This window comes from Mesocricetus auratus, unplaced genomic scaffold, assembly GCF_017639785.1.
Source record: "Mesocricetus auratus isolate SY011 unplaced genomic scaffold, BCM_Maur_2.0 Super-Scaffold_15014, whole genome shotgun sequence".
Lineage (NCBI taxonomy): Eukaryota > Metazoa > Chordata > Mammalia > Rodentia > Cricetidae > Mesocricetus > Mesocricetus auratus.
Window position 1 is genome coordinate 7,819,226 of NW_024429186.1, and position 17,816 is coordinate 7,837,041.

General features: G+C 40.2%; 1 protein-coding gene across 10 annotated transcripts in view; it reads right to left on the reverse strand.

The window, feature by feature from the left end:
- Positions 1-17,816, reverse strand: part of Mark3 (microtubule affinity regulating kinase 3) — an 81,438-nt gene that overhangs the window by 47,695 nt on the left and 15,927 nt on the right. For all 10 annotated transcript variants that reach the window (XM_040742430.1, XM_040742423.1, XM_040742429.1 and 7 more), the window contains exon 3: positions 8,629-8,682. In XM_040742430.1, the coding sequence (XP_040598364.1) occupies positions 8,629-8,682 (54 nt within the window). The remainder of the gene's footprint in view (positions 1-8,628; positions 8,683-17,816) is intronic.

A 17,816-nucleotide genomic window follows, 5' to 3' on the forward strand; every position in this document is an offset into this window, starting at 1 on the left:
CAGTCAATCAAATTTAAAAAATACAGGAGATGGAATACGGGCTGGTGGTTCCAAGCAAAGGCAGATCACATGGACCTGGGAGTTTGGGATCAGCCTAGGTAGCATAAAGATATTCCTGTCTCCATGTTTTAGCAGGGATAGAGATGGTCAGGAGTTAGGATATGAGCACTTACTGTTCTTGTAGAGGACTCAAGATGTGATTCCTGACACTCACACCTCAGAGCCATCTGGAACCCCAGGCCTGTAGAATTCAGGTATGTACATGCATGCACACAGGCAAAACATTCACGCACACAAAACAAATCTAAATGCTTTACTGCTCAGTCCACAACAACAACTCAGAAGTATTCTCCAATGAAAGGTCTTTGTCTGTGTTTTGCTTAATATTTTAAATGAGTGAAAACTCATACCTAATTTAGACAGCACCAAAGTAGATGCGACAGTTAATAAAAAAGATTCATGGCTCAAAAATAACCCCAATAAGGCTCAGAATGTAGCTTAGAGGTAGAATGCCACAAATACAACACACACATACAATGACACACACAGATCCAAATTACAATAGAAAACCATTTTTAGCAAACACCATGTAACTCATGCAATAAAAACAATCAATTTAAATACAGTGCAAACTAGGCCTCCTATGTGAAGGGCATCTCAGTCTAAGTATCTACTTTGGAGAAGGGAGAACTGAGATCTTGAAGGTCAGCTGTATTTGGAATGGAACAGTGGACTTTGCTTCTGCAGTTCCATATGCCTGTAGTAATATTTTGTTTGTAATCTAACAAATAAAACATGTCTGAAGATCAGAATGCAGAGCTAAATCACAAGTTAGACAGACAGACAGACACACGCACACACACACAGCCACTAGCTAGCCACACCTTTAATTCTAGCATTCAGGAGACAGGAAGATGGACCTCTGAGTTCAAGACTACCCTAGGCTCCATGAGAGTGAATCAATCTAAAAGAGAAACAGAGCACAAAGGTGATCCCAGCCCTTAGGATCCCACGTATTTAATCCCAGCACTAGAGAGGAATATAAATTGGGAAGGCAGTCTAGGTTTTGGTGGAGAGCATTGCAGTTGGCAACCACACTGAGGATAGGCTTGACCCCCTTAAGTCTTAGCCTTGGTAGAGGTAAGAACTCTCTAGTGGCTTGGCTTTTCTGATCTTCGGGCATGCTTTATTTGTAAGATTAGAAACAAAATATGACTACATAAGTTGAAATAGAGAACAGTGTCATAGACTTTTCCAGAAGACAGATGCTCCTCTAGAGCAAGGGAGAAAAGATGTCTACCAACAGGGTTGTTGAACCAGAACAAGATGCTGTGGGAAGGGAAGACTGGCCAACGAGACAGGGTTGTTAACATTTGAAACATTAAAACATCAACTATTTTATTACAGGTTATAAATGTTTTGTTTATAATTAGACAGTTCCAGTTTAAGAAAAAAAGGTTGGCTGTATTACAGAGGTGACAAGTTTTTGTCCCAGAGAAGACAGAATTGAGACCTCTAAAAGCCTATGGCTGTTGTCTGTCTGTCGGTCTTTCCTTCCAGACAGGGTTTCTCTGTAGATTTGGAGCCTGTCCTAGAACCTGCTCTGTAGACCAGGTTGGCCTTGAACTCACAGGGGTGCCCCTGTCTCTGCCTCCTTAGTACTAAAGGCATGCACCACCATCGTATGGCTACAAGGACATCTCTTAAATGAGCTACTACAAAGATGTCCCCCCTTTTCATTTGAGATCCATGCCAACCTGTGACCACCAATGAATAGACACCTTTTTACGGGCTTCCCAGGAGGCAGTGGTGCGCAGGGAAAGCAAGGGGTCTAGCCTTTATTATAGCTTCCACAGGAAAGCCAAACCAGAGCAAACATGTTAGATTGGACTGGATACAGGATAATCTCAGAAACTCTGAGATAGTCTCTGGTTAATACCTGGCTCTTAAATACACCCTAGAGAGCCAGATAAAACAGAGGGTTTCAAATATAGGCTCTGAATTTTCTGGTTTGCATATTAAAGGCACAAGAAAGGGACAGTAATTTGTTATATCTTAAGAATTAGTTCACCCCGGGTAGAGACAGCAAGGCCCCAGATACCACAGAATCAAGACTAGGAAATAATAACAGTGTACACAGCCTGCTTTGGTTTTCTTCATAATATTTTCCAAGAAAGCAAGAACTTCACCTGGCTCAGTGATGTACCCACAGTTCAAAGACAGTGCCTGACATACAGCACGTATTTAAATAAGGAAGGAAGGAAGGAAGGAAGGAAGGAAGGAAGGAAGGAAGGAAGGAAGGAAGGAAGGAAGGAAGGTTAAAAACATGATTCGAAAACTGGGAGGTGGTAGCATATGCCTTTAATCCCAGAACTCAGGAGGTAGAGGCAAGGTGGATTTCTGTAAAATTCCGGCCAACCCGATCTACAAAACAAATTCTAGGCCAGCCTGGGCTACATAGTGAGATCCTGTTACAAAACAAAAACAACCAGACAGAATTAACATGAACTGCCTTATGAACTACAAAAATTAAATGAGTAAATACAAATAAAACATTTGCCCAGACTAAAACGAATTCTAATCGGTCTTAATAATAAAAAACCCCTGCCGGGCGTTGGTGGCCCACGCCTTTAATCCCAGCACTCGGGAGGCAGAGGCAGGCGGATCTCTGTGAGTTTGAGGCCAGCCTGGTCTACAAAGAGAGTTCCAGGACAGCCTCCAAAGCCACAGAGAAACCCTGTCTCGAAAAACCAAAAACAAAATAAAACAAAACAAAAAAACCGGAGTCGGCTATCAGGAGGTGAAAGCTGAAGGATCAGAAAAGCAGAGCATCCAGCCACTACCTCTACCCATGCACAGACCAAAGGGGTGATCCTTTCCCCAGACTGACTTCATAGACTGCATCAGTCTACATGAATCCTCAACTGTATCTCTCTCTTTTCTACTCCAGCCTTACAGTTCTCTCTCCACCCAGCCATATCATTCCTGTCTCCACCTCTTAACACTGGGATTAAAGGCCCGGGATCTCAAGTGCTGGGATCATCTTTGTGTGAGGTCTGTCTCTCTAACAGACAGACTCAATCTCGTGTAGTTATAGGTAGCCTTGAACTCACAGAGATCCATCTGCTTCTGTCTCCTGAGTGCTGGGACTAAAAGTGTGGCCATCACTGACTGACCTCTAAGGCTAACCAGAGCGGGCAGCTCTGCACTCTGATCCTCAGGGAAGCTTTATTTGTTAGATCATAAACAAAATATCACAATGTGCAAATATTAATGATTATTGTCATTAATAGTATACCACAATTAAATCCTACAAAAGAGGCCTAATTGTAATCTACCATTCACTTCCTAAATTCCCTTATTTCCTGGAGGAACAATTTTAAACACAAACACTTTTCCACTCTAGGAACTCTCATGAAAGATCAAGCAAACAAAAAAACTACTACTCAGCACAGATCAAGGCTAACAGTGTTATTATGATTGTTCTGAGCTTTACTAAAAACTCTAGATATTAATTTACTTCTTTCTAACTCTACAGAGTTGCTTTAAAGGCCCAGAAAAGCGAAGTGGCTGCTCACACATTGGCTCAGCAGGGCTGAAGCCTGATTTCAGTCCATGCAATCTGCTTATGCATGCTCCTGAGCATCACTCCTGTGTTGACAGTCTACTGTCTCCTCCAAGACTGAAGGAACACTCTGACTAGTAATCATCTGACTCAATGTGCCAGCCTGAACATAATAAAATCAACACCACTTTAAAATATATTCAAAATTGCTTGGGTGAGCTGGTGAACCTCTTCTGGTAATGGAAACATTAATGGACTACATAAGTGATGAAAGAATGTGACTAAATTGATAGTTACCTTCCAGGGCAGGTTCAAACCTTTATGTCACTAGCTACATATTACTGTTTGTGGGGGCTTAGTGGCTGGGACATGTAATTCCAGGACTCTGGGAGACCAAGGCAAGGGGATTGTCACAAGCTCAAAGCCAGCTTGAACTACACAATAAGACCCTGTTTAAAAACAAAAACAAGGGCTGGAGAGATGGCTCAGTGGTTAAGAGCACTGGCTGTTCTTCCATTGGTCCTGAGTTCAATTCCCAGCAACCACATGGTGGCTCACAACCATCTGTAATGAGATCTGGTACCCTCTTCTGGTTATAAGCATACATGCAGGCAAAATACTGTTTACATAATAAATATTTTTTAAAAACACGCAAAAACAAAACAAAACATATATAGAGAATTGTTACCCATGTGTGACACACTGTGTGAATAATAGCTGTTTGTTGAAAAAGCTGTTAGAACAATCCTCCAAAGTGAGAAAAGTTATTGTATAGCCTGTTGCCATTTTTCCAAAAGCAACTCACTGTTAAAGAGTAAGAAACAAATATATAAAGACTGCTTATAATTTATATCATTATGTAAAAAAAAAAAAAGGTTACTTGATGGGCAGTGGTGACCTTTAATCTAGCACTAGAGGCAGAGGTAGGCAGATCTCTGTAAGTTCGAAGCCAGTCTGGTTTACAAAGTGAGTTTCAGAGCAGCCAGTGCTACACAGAAAAATTCTCAGGAAAAAAGAGGGAGAGTGCTACTCACTTAATACATCTGGTTTTAAATATTGCCCTATAAATCAAATATATATATATATATATATATATATTTATATTTGCTTGGCTTGGATACATCTAACTTCAGGACAAGTATTCAGTAGATGGTTCACCTCTGAACTACACTATTGACCAGTATCAGTTAAAGATGTGTTACATACTTTCATGCTGCATTTGTTTAACTCTGTAAAGCTGTGTTATTCTGCATGCCTGAAACACCTGATGGTCTAATAAGGAGTTGAATGGCCAATATTGAGGCAGGAGAAAGGATAGGTGGGGCTGGCCAACAGATAATAAACACAAGTAAAGAAAGAGGAATAGAGGAGGAAGAAAAAGTTAGAAGACATCAGGGGCCAGCCACCCAGCTAGCTATACAGCAAGCCACAGAGTAAGAAAAGAAAGGTATATAGAATAGAGAAACTAAAATTCCAGAGGAAAAAGGTAGATAGGATAAAATCTTTTTTTTTGGGGGGGGGGGTCTTTTCAAGACAGGGTTTCTCTGGGTAATAGCAGCCCTGGCTGTCCTGGAACTCGATTTGTAGACCTGACTGGTCTCAAGCTCACAAAGATCCACCTTTAAAGTCATGTGCCACCACTCCCAGCAAAACAGAATAATTTAAGTTTTAAAAAGTTGGCTAAGGGTTGGAGAGATAGCTCAGGGGTAAAGAACACTGGCTGTTCTTCCAGAGGTTCTGAGTTAAATCCCAGCAATCACATGGTGGCTCACAACCATCTGTAATGAGATCTGGTGCCCTCTGCTGGCCTGCAGGGATACATACACATGCAGAGTACTCATACATAAAATATAAATAAATAACTTTTTCAAAAAAATCTTTAAAAAAAAGAAAGAAAAGTTGGCTAGAAACAAGCCAAGCTAAGGCTGAGCATTCATAAGAAAGAATAAGAGTAATTCCAGAGCTGTGTGGAAGGTCCCCAAAGAGCAAAGAGTTAAAAAAACAAAACAAAAAACACTATACCACAAACTATTATAAACAAAAATTGATGCCAGTACAAAAATGCTTAATCACACTATTGGTCTAAACAGTGTACTAAGAAGACATACACTGTAGGAACTTGATGTTGTAGTAACAGTGCCTTATACTAAATAATAGCAATGATACTAGATAAAGCAAGCACTCAGGAAGCAAGGGGGAGATTACAGCCAACTTGAGACAAACCTCTGTTAAAATGCCTGGAAAATTGGTACAATTCTAACTATCTCTAGGTTCACATGAAGAGTAAATGATTTGCAATACCATAAAATACAGAATTAAAGGTCCTCAGTATATGTTATAATTAATTTCCAAATGCTAAATTATAGTATTTCCTAGCTTATTTATTAGCATTAAGTATTAGATATGAAAAATTAAGAAAACAGGTTAGGGGCTTAATGGCAAGATGCCTTTAATTCCAGCACTCAGTAGACAAAGACATGTTCTAGATGAGTTTAAGGCCAGCCAGAATTAGTCAGACCTTGTCAGAATGGGAAGAAGAAAAAAGAAAAAAAAAAGGAGGAGGGGGAAGAAGTGAGGGAGGGAGGGAGGGAGGGAGAGAGGAGGAGGAAGGAAGGAAGGAAGGAAGGAAGGAAGGAAGGAAGGAAGGAAGGAAGGAAGGAAGGAAGGAAGGAAGGAAGGAAGGAGAGAAAGCAAGCAAGCGTACTTCAGAACAAAGGACCGGGATCTGTTTGCATCGTGTTCAAATACTATTTATAGTATCAGATGAAGTCTAACTCCTCCCTCCTCCTCCCTGACTCTTCTCCAAATAACAGATATAGAGCCCCCCCAAAAAAACAGGATAAAAATCACCATTAGAAATACAGTAGTAATTAAATTGTACATTACATATACCAAAGTAACTTACAACTGCAAAGTTTGAAATTTACAAAGCTCTTTAACATACACTATTTCATTACAACATCCACTTTGAGATGATGAAATAATACTAAGTAATAATCACTATGTTAAAGAGAGGTCTTGGGGCGGAGAGACTGATCGGAGGTTAAGAGCACTGGCTCCTCCAGAGGTCCTGAGTTCAATTCCCAGCAACCACATGGTGGCTCACAACCATCTGTAATGAGATCTGGTGCCCTCTGCTGGTGTGCAGGGATACATGCAGGAAGAACCCTGTATATAAAATAAATCTTTTGAGAGGGGGTGGTCTTGATTGTTGCCTATTGAGTCTTGAATATCTGGACTCAAGAGATTCTCCTGTGTCAGGGTTACCAGCAGTTAACACTACAGGGCCACACCACCATCACTGGATTAAGCTATCTTTATTTTAAAGATGAAAAACCTACTGGGCATGCTGGCACTTTTAGTCCCAGCACTCAGGAGGGAGAGAAAGACAGATCTCTATGAGTTTGAGGCCAGTCTGATTTACATTGCAAATTGCAGGGCAGTCAAGGATACACAGTGAGACCAAGAAAAAAGGGGGAGGGGGAGGAGGGCAGGAAAGGGGGGAGGGGAGAAAAAGACCTAAAACTGAAAAGTTTAGAGACTTGCTCCTGGTCAAGTCAGACATTCAGTTAAGATACATAAGCAGATGGGATGGCTCAGTGGGTAAAACCACTTGCTACACAACCCAGACAACCTGGATTTTACCGAACCCACATAAAAATATAAAAAGAGAAGGCCCGGCATTGGTGACACATGCCTTTAATCCCAGCATTGGGGAGGCAGAGGCAGTGGGATCTCCGTGAGTTCAAGGCCTGCTTGGTCTACGAAGTTCCAGGACAGCCTCCAAAGCCACAGAGAAACCATGTCTCAAAAAACAAAAAAAAAAAAAAAAAGGAAAACTCAGGAACCAACTCCATGCAGTTATCCACTGACCTCTGTAAATGTGCCATGGCACTCAACACAGGTACACCATGCACTCGCACAACAATAATAAAGTTTTAAAAAGCAAAAGCAGAGCCTTTAATCCCAACACTTGGGAGGCAGATCTCTGTCTACAAAGTTCCAGGACAGTCAAAGCTGCTAAAAAGAGTAACCCTGTCCCTGTCTTGAAAAACCAGAAAGTTTAATGAAGCCAAAAGCTAACAGTGTGTGTGTGTGTGTGTGTATTTTTTTAATGAATTATTGCCTATAAAGGACAATAGTCCTTTACTTAAGGCTAAAACATTGCGGAAGAGGGGGCAGATTAAAAGAGCCAGACAATCAGAGAATTTGCTCTTAGTAACATCTCCTAGTAACAACACGATTGCCCAAACATGAGCTAAACAAGGATGACATCAATAAGTGTGCCAAACCACAGAAAACCCCATGAAGTCTCATCGCTACATAAAACTACAGACAACTGAGGAAAGCTGAGAGCAGGGGACGTGGTCTTCCCCAGAACAGAGCATACATATTAGCTGTTCAGTGCCTTACAGTCATCTCTAAAAACATACATACAAGTGACATTGTATGGACCGGAACAGGCTATAGTTAGGAATGCATATACATATACTATATGCATACAATAACAAGTGGTGGAAATACAAAGTCATAAATAAATTTGAAGGAGAGCACGGAAGGATTTAGGGAAGGCTTGAAGGGAGAAATATTATAATTAAATTATAATTTCAAGAAATTTTTAAAAAGATGGAAGTGCTCAAAGATGTTTGAGCTCAAGCAATTTCCTTCCTCTAGAAGCCTTACAAGTAAGTGGCTCAAGAAAAAGGATATGTCTCAAATGAAAATATTTTTTTTAATTCTATCTTAGTCAAACATTTAAAATGACTGCACTCAAATGAAGTTAACCAAACTATTGTTAGGAAATATTCCATTTAAGTTTTGGGGGACAGGAGAGGGATGCCTAACTACAAAGCTCAGGCTGGCCTTAAACTTGGGGAGAGAGTTTCTGCCTCTGTCTTCCAAGTGCTGGGTTACAAGCACACACACCACCATCATGCCCAGCAAGCTATATCCACTGAAGGAACAGAAAGCTTTGTTGCACTAACAGTTAAGATATGTAAGAGGTAAAATATATAGCAATTAAAACATAAAAATTAAAAATAGTAAATACTACATCGACATACCTTTTGCAGACTTGTTGGATTCAATTGAGTTTTGTCAATTATTTTTATTGCAACCTAGGGGAGAAAAAGTATTTACAGATTTTCAGAACTTGCTAATTATAGACTAAACAGTAAAAGTTGTATAAATCCTCACACATACAAAAAAACAATTAGAACTTCGTAAGACTATGTGATTAAGAAGAGACATCATGTAAATGATATTATAACATTCTCTATTTGTTACTTACATAGAGGAGGGTGAAATAATCTCTTCTACCCCTCCCTCAAAGTATTATACAATGAATACACTTCAAAACTTACATGCAGTGTAACAAACCTCTTCACTGTGGGGGGGGTGGTACTGGCTATACAGAATCTCATTCATGCTAGGTGAATGTTCTGCTATCCATCTATACCTCCCCATTCCCACTTTACTCTTTACTGAAACTAATTTTAGCAAATGCTGGCATTCTAAGGCAGAAACTTAAAAGGAATAATTAGCCTAAAGAGCTCTAGGTTCAAGGATAGCCTGGTCTACAAAGTGGGTTCCAGGACAGTCAGGGCTACACAGAGAAACCCTGTCTTGGAAAACGAAAACAAGCAATTTATTTATTTAGTATATATGTGCACACACATGCATGCCACAGATGACAACCTTCTGAAGTCAATTCTCTTTCCACTATGTAGGTTCCAGGGATTAAATTCAGGTCATCTGATGAGGCTAAGCCACAGGAACCTTTACCCACTGAGAGCCATCTTGTTAGCCCAACACTACATTACTTTAAAAAAAAAAAAAAACTACTTGGTCTAAAACTTCTACCTGCTCAGAAACAGAAAGCTTTGTTGAGACTGAAATACTCCATCCTGCAGTGAAGCTCCTTCAGCAGGAAGATAACTTAAAACAGCTTCAGGAAGTCCCTAAAACTGACCAGATACACTAGGCCCTTCCTTGGTGGGGTAAGCAATGAAACCTGAGAGTCCCCTCTCAGATAAAAGGAGTTTAGCTGCAAAGAACTCTGAAACCAGACCAGCTACCTGGAAGAAGTAGAAACCAACCAAGCTGCCTAGAAGCAGTTTATACAAACTGAGGCACCCAGAAAGGACACTCTTCTCTTCAACCAACTCAACTACCTGCAGGCAGTGTGCCCCAGGTTCCCAGCTTTGTGAGCTGTCACCCATGCTGGGGTGGCTTTAGTGATACAGCTGTCTTTGAGTCATTTCTGCTCCTGTGACCCCTCTCCCATATTCTTACAAGTAACATGGATAAAACTTATAGTTCACCCAGTTGGACTTTGGTGGTATGTGCACTTCGATCTGTCCTGAGTTCCTACCTGGGGAGAGTATATTTTTGTGTAATGTCTCCCCAGTTTTGTCAGACAACAGCGTGGTACTTACATTTGTTAAGTTGATCTAAGGCCTTGAACACTCATAATTAGCAATCAAAGATACATTAAAAACGGAGCAAGGACAACGAAAAAACATGGCTTCCAACATTTTAACAGATTACAAATGTCACTTATAAAAATTTACAGTATTTCAAAGTAGAATTAATTTTCTTCAATCTTTACCTTCTTTCCTTTTTTATGATTTAGTTTTAATTTCATGTGCACTGTTTTGTCTGAATGTATGTCTGTATAAGGGTGTCAGATCCACTGGGACTGGAGTTACAGACAGGTATGAGCTGCCATGCGGGTGCTGGGAATTGAATCTGAGTCCTCTAGGACTTGTAACTGCTGAGCCATCTCTCCACCCCCAAAACTTTATTTTCATAAGTGATTTTACATATGTATCTGGAATCTCCAATTCCAAATAAATGTTTCTTTTCTGGTCATCATCCAATGTCACTCTTAGGTACAAATCTGGCAGTGTTGAGACCGTTTCCCATTTTCTTCCCTCTGAGTTTCTGAAACCTGGTTTCTAGCTGCTCTTTATAATTGCTGTTTGTAAACAGCAATTCTATCCTGCTTCTATTCTTACAGATTCATATTCAGGGACCACTTTTGTTTGTTGGTGGGGTTAGTTTTTGGTTTTGGGTTTCTCTGTGTATCCCTGGCTGGCCTGAAACTCAGAGACCCGACTGTCTCTACCACCATTCGGCTTTTATTTATATTTTATGTATATGAGTGTTTTGCCTGCATGTGTGTACCTGGTGCCCAGGGAGGCCATAAAACAGCACTGGATCTCCTAGAACTATAGTTACAGACAGTTGTGAGCTACTACCTACGTACAGAAAATGAACCTAGGTCCTCTGCAAAAGCAGTCAGTGCTCTTAACTGCTGAGCCATCACTCCAGGCAGGAACTGCTTTTCAAAAATGTCAGATATGTTGTATACAGCTCCATTAAATGACAGAAAAGTTATCAACGCTCCCATAAGTGAAAGATAATAATTTAACATATATACACAGCAATGAAACCTGAGGAGGAAGTTCTTAATCTCTTTTCCTCTAAACTGGGTTGATTAAGTCACCAAATTAACCTTGGACCTGAGCTGGAGCCTGGAGAGCTGAAACCTTGAGATCACCAAGAAAGAGTGACTAAGGGATATGATTACTGTGGCGTAACCAAAAAGGTGGAGACTAGAGAGGAGACTACCACTAGTTCTCAAGGCTGTGGGTGGGGGTGGGGAAGAGTGTTCCAGAAAAAGCCATGTAGGTTTTCTGGGTGAGGAAAGGGGGTTGACTGTGCCTGTCACGTACTGTACAAAGTTCTGGAAATTCATTTAGTAACTATGATGCCAGAAGCAAAGTGGAAAGTTTCAAAACAGTAACAAAGAGGTTCATGCATAAGAACAGGCAAAGCAAACATTCCTGGAGGAAAATGTTTATCTTCTAGCATCTGACCAAAAGATTCTATCTAGTATTTGGACCCTGAAAGGTGTTAAAGCATCCATAACCATTTAAAAGAACAGTCAAACTGTGAGTTCGAGGCCGGGCTGGACCGAAAGCCTCCAAAACAATACAGAGAAACCCTGTCTCGTAAAAACCAAAAAACAGTCAAAAAAAGGACTCCAGGGGCTAAAGAGACAACAGTCAGGAGTGCGTGCTGCTCTTGCAGAGGACCTGAGTTCAATCCCCAGCAACCAAACTAAGAGCTGACAACCACCTACAATTCTGGCTGTAGAGGGATCCAATGTCTACGGCTACACTCAAGAGCACAAAACGACATAGACAGTACACAAACATATAATTAAAAAAATAAGCCATGCAGTGGTGGCACACACCTTTAATCCCAGCAGTTGGGAGGTAGAGGCAGGCGGATCTCTGTGAGTTCATAGCACAACCTTGTTTACAGAGCGAGTTCCAGGACAACCAGGGCTACACTGAGAAACCCTGTCTTGAAAAAAAAAAAAAAAAGAAAGAAAGAAAAAAGACTTTAAATAATAAATTTTTAAAAATGAAAGAATTCTAAATCCCTTAAATTCCCAATATCCTGAACAGCAGTCTGCTTAAGCTGCCATAATAAATACCACAAACAGGTAGCTTAAACAAAACAATTCATTTTTTCTGTTTTAGTGAATGATAGAGTTCAAAATCAAAGTGCCAGCAGAGTTGGTTCTGGTGAGGGTTTTGTTCCTAGCTGCAGACAGCTTATCCCTTCTCAGTATATCCTTACATAGTAGAAAGAGATGATTCTCTGTTGTTCCTTTTTCAAATTACCATTGATTAAAGCTCACTTAAACTTCTATGAAGACCCTATTACCAAATATAGTCACACTATAGGCTAGGACTTCAACATAAGAGTTTGAGGACAAGCCAGGCTGTAGTTGTCTTAGTCCTGCCCTGGGTGTGAACATTATTACATGGAAATTTTAGAGAACATCTATTTAGAAAAGCTAAAATAATCCCAGCACTCGGGAGGCAGAGGCAGGCGGATCTCTGTGAGTTCGAGACCAGCCTGGTCTACAAGAGCTAGTTCCAGGACAGCCTCCAAAGCCACAGAGATACCCTGTCTCGAAAAAACAAAAAAATAAAAATAAAAACCATGGCTTTGAACCCTATACTTTCAGAATGTACTGAAAGCACAGTATCAGCTTTAGCTTTCAATTACTTATATTATTGTACATTATTCAAGGCCTTTCTTTCAATCTTCTATTGCTCACTTCCAAATCTTCTCCTACTTCTATTCAACTGAAGCAAATAAATCTGAATATTAACTCTTGTCAGTTTTTGTATCGTGGTTTTTAATTCAAGTTCAATTATTCACGCCTTTCACCCTAAGAAACAACTCTATGTTGAGTTCCAGAATAACAAAGACGCTATCCATAATATCTGAAAGAGTAAGGTAGTCCTTTTTTTTCCTTTTCTTTTTGGCTTTTCAAGACAGAATTTGTCTGCATAGCCCTGGCTGTCCTGGAATTGGATTTTAGAGCAGGCTGGCCTCAAAGAGCCACCTGCCTTGACTTCCAAGAGATGGGATTAAAGGTATACACCACCACTGGCCAGTGTATTTCTTCATTCACGTCAACAAAAACAATGCACAGAAGTCTGAACCTTAGCAAACTCTCATTAGGTCCCACAGTAAGGCTGTTTGTGGAAAAATAAATGAGGGCTAAAGAGATGCCGCAGCTGTTATGAGCGCATCCTGTTCTTGCACATGTCAAACAGCTTACAGCCACCTGACACTCTAGCTCCAGGACAAGCAATGCCCTCTTCTGGCCTCAGATGGCACCTGCACACATGTGCACATTCTCCCATAGAGACACACATGTACACATACTAAAAATAAAAATAAGGGCTATCGAGATGCTCCACAGTTAGAGCACTTTACTCTTGTAGTTCACAAACTGCCTATAGTATCTCCAGTGCCAGAGTGTTCAATGCACACTTCTGACCTACACAAAGCAGACACAGAAACATGTATAATTAAAATAAAGGAAAAATTTTAAAATGGAAACCTTAAAAGAAATGAAAATATTCCCACCATAATTTGGATTATAAACATATATGTAAAAATAAAGATGTTACATATTAACATCCAATAGTATATTGTTGTATATTAACTTTCTTGTTGGGGTATTTTCCTGGCTCGCCTCTAACAGTGATCTGCCTGTGTCTGCACCCTCCCCCCAAAACTGGGATTAAAGGTGTGAACCACCAGCTTATTTTAAATATTACCTTTAATTGTTACCTTCTAATAAAGTAACTATCAATAGCAATAACCCATATGTAAACAAAGGCAACTGATTTCAGAGGGAAAGGGACATAAGATACAAGATGATAATCAAGAGTTCACCGAAAGAATGTATTTGAATAGCCTAAAGACAAATATAAAAATTGTTTTCAAAAGAGTATGCCTATGCGTTTTTCTCTGTCTATTTCCCAAAATTCCTACAAACTTGTTAACATAGTCTTCATAAGGAAAAAAAAACAGACTAAAATATATAACTATCTGAAGCCTCAGAAAGGTTAGTATGCCACAAGATCATGTTTAACCAATTACAACTGATGATAAACACTTGTAAGTATTTAGAATCATAGGCTAGGGGTTCAGTGCTAGCATATGTAATACTGTGAGTTCAATCTCCAGAACTGCTAATTAAGTAAACAGGTAAGAATTAAAGGCCAGGCAGTGATGGCGCACGCCTTTAATCCCAGCACTCGGGAGGCAGAGGCAGGTGGATCTCTGTGAGTTCAAGACCAGCCTGGTCTACAGAGTGAGTTCCAGGACAGCCTCCAAAACAATACAGAGAAACCCTGCCTCAAAAAACAGAACAAAGAAGAAAAAGAAGCAGAAGCAGAAGTTGTTCTCACAGAGTGGACAGAAAATAATCCCTTTTTGTTTGTTTGTTTTTCTCAGTATGTCTTTCTTTCTTTCTTTCTTTTTTTTTTTTTTTTTTTTTTGGTTTTCCGTGACAGGGTTTCTCTGTGGCTTTGGAACTAGCTCTTGTAGATCAGGCTGGTCTTGAACTCACAGAGATGCGCCAGCCTCTGCCTCCCATGGGCGTGCTCCACCAACGCCCAGCTCAAGTAGACAGAAAATAAAGGAAATATATGAAGAGAAAATACCAACTGGCCAGCATTATTTAAAAAGTTAAGAGGCCCTAGGCATAAAGAAAAAAAGTAGCCACCAAGATTGGAAACTCATTCGGTGGAAACCAGGGGGTAGGAGTAAGGCATGGGAACAAAAATGACAAATAAGTAGTAATTGGGACAACCTGCTACAACTCCCAACTCTGCCACAAGCAGAAGAAAAGATCCCTGTCTAGACGAATGTAATATGCCCAGAGAAGAAGACAAGTGTCAGGGGTTTCCATGAAAGTACCATATACCTGTCAAAGGCAAGCTTGGTGGCCACGTATGTCCTGTACATGTTGGGCACAACTTTAGACTCACTTCTTAGAACTCCATTTTAAACACAGATAGCCAGAAGACCAGATTACAAAGACAATCTATACAAATGATAAGGAATGTTGCTCCCTTGTGAGCACATATGCACACAGACAGACACACATGCACAATATGTTTAATTATTTTTATCTACATATGCTAAGTATGTGCACAGGAGTGTAGGTGCCTGTGGAGGCTCTAGCCTAGAGCTAAAGTTACAAGCAGTTGTGAGCCACCAGACATAGTTGTTGGGAATCAAAGTTGGATCCTCTGGAGGAATAGTCCATGCTCTTAACTGTTGAACCACGTCTGTAGGCCCAAGTAAATCCGCCCCCTCCTCCTATCACACACACACAAACACACCCCACATACCCTATAAACAACTGCTATAATAGACAACCGAAACATAAAGATTCTAAGTCACCAACAGATAACTAATAAATGAGAGCTGGTGAGATGGCTTAGACGACAAAGCATTTTGGCCACCTCCTAATTCTGATCCTCAAAACTCACATGGTGGAAGAAAAAATAATCAACTCTCACAAGTCATCCTCTAACCTCCCCGTGTTAGCAGTGATGTGCACACATGCACACGTGAGTACAACAGACACAAACACACAATGCAACTTTTAAAAATGAATAAAGGGTATAAAAAGGAAATCACTTAAAATATGCATAATGGGTTTGGAGACAGCTTAACAGTTAAGAGCACTTGCTCCTCAAAAAAAACAAAAAAACAAAAAAACAAAACAAAAAACCAAGCATATTTCCTAACACTCGCATGGCCCCTCACAACTGTCTGTAACTCCATTTCCAGGGACTCCTATATGCCCTGTTTGCCCTCTGCTGGCAGTGCACTTACATTCCTGAAGGCAAAATATACACATAAAAGAAGCAAAAAAGAGTTGGGCGGTGGTGGCACATGCCTTTAATCCTAGCACTCAGGAGGCAGAGAGAGGCAGGCAGATTTCTGTGAGTTCAAGCCCAGCCTGGTCTACAAAGCAAGTTCCAGGACAGCCAAGGATACACAGACTATATCTCAAACCTCCTCCTACAAAAATGAATGACAAAATATAAGGTAACATAACAAATTTACATAATTATAATGGAAAAGTATGATTTGGTTTGTAACATCTGATTATAAACCTGATGGTCTAAACCATCAAGGTTATGGCTTGAAGGTTTGTGTCGTCCCCACCCGGCCAAAACCCATGTTGAGTTTTAACTGCCATTACATTAAACAGAAGAATATTGAAGGGGAATGACCGGGCCATAACTGAGAAATGGGTGGGTAGAGGGACATTATAAAAGGAATTCAGTCCTTCAATCTTGAACTTCTGTCTCCAAAACTATCAGAAAGTATTTTTCTAAAAAGTAAGGTACTATCTGATATTCTGTTACATCAGTAAAAATGGGTTGAGACAACCAGACAAAAGTCTCTTATACAGCTTAGGCAAGGGGGTGAAAAAAATAAGACATTCATTTTTGGTAGGGTAATTCTGATTTTTTTCAAAATTATCTCAGCAGTGTGCATTGCAATGTGAAATATTTAGCCACTTTGATCCAGGGCTTTTTTTTTTCCCTATGACTCTATTCTACATTCTTAATAAGATCACACATAGTAGCAAATAATGTTTCCTATGGACCTATTTGTAACAGAACATTTAGAGATCCCCAAGGGTCACACTGTGGCTCACTGTATCCTGAAAGACTATGCTGCCTTTCCTATGGTATGAAACCCACGAGGACAAACACCAGTGACAGTAGTCAAGGCCCATTACTAATCAAAAACACTACTATTTGGTTGGCAAGATGGCTCAGCATGTAACGGTGCTTGTCACACAACTGAATTTGAAATGTGCACCAACAGTGATGGGAGAGAACTGAGTCTAAGAAACCTGTCCTCTAATCTCTACACACACTCTAATTATAGCAACAATAGCATTACTACTGGAAATAGTCATAATAGAGGACATCATTATGTCTATGAGTCTCTTTTTTTGTGAAACCAAAAGTTAATGTCTATATAAAAACCTTTTGCTTTCTACATAATAAATTTTATGTTTACAAATATGATTCTGATCATACTTATAATAAAAAGGAGAAAAAAGAAAATGATTTTGACTAAAGTTTTTGAAAACTGAAGAGAACCTTAAATTAAGCCACTTTGGTTACCACCACTGTTAAAGCCTTCTGGAGAAAGACTACACTACAAATAAACACAGTAGACCAGACTCCAGAAAACAGTGTCTGTTCCTTTACCTCTGCCACCTCAGGAAACCAGGGCAAACATCTAGGACTGGTGAAAGCTAATGTGTTATCCTAAGAAAGGCCCACTCAGCTGGGCGGTGGTGGCGCACGCCTTTAATCCCAGCACTCAGGAGGCAGAGGCAGGCGGCTCTCTGTGAGTTTGAGGCCAGGCTGGACCGACAGCCTCCAAAACAATACAGAGAAACCCTGTCTCGTAAAAACCAAAAAAAAAAAAAAAAAAAAAAAAAAAAAACCAAAAGAAAAAAAGAAAGGCCCACTCAGGGACAGCTCCATCTAGTCAACTTGTTTTGGGATCCTTGTTTTCAGTCTCCACATATCCACAAAAATATAGTCGCTAAAACTGAGACTGTAAAGGGCAAATACTCTAGTTAGGGTAGAACATGGCTTCCCAGACTTCTTTAAGGTCCAGTATTAACAACACCAAAAGAGCTAAATCTGCTGACAGGGTGACTGGCACAGGGCTCGCTCTTAGTCCCTGCCCTAGTGAGCTATGGGCATCAATGCCATGGCATGCCTGTCATGCAGTGCTGACATATCCATCATAAGAGAGCGAGGCATACAACACATCTCTTTTTCTGTTTGAGTTTTGTTTTTTCCCGAGACAATTTCTT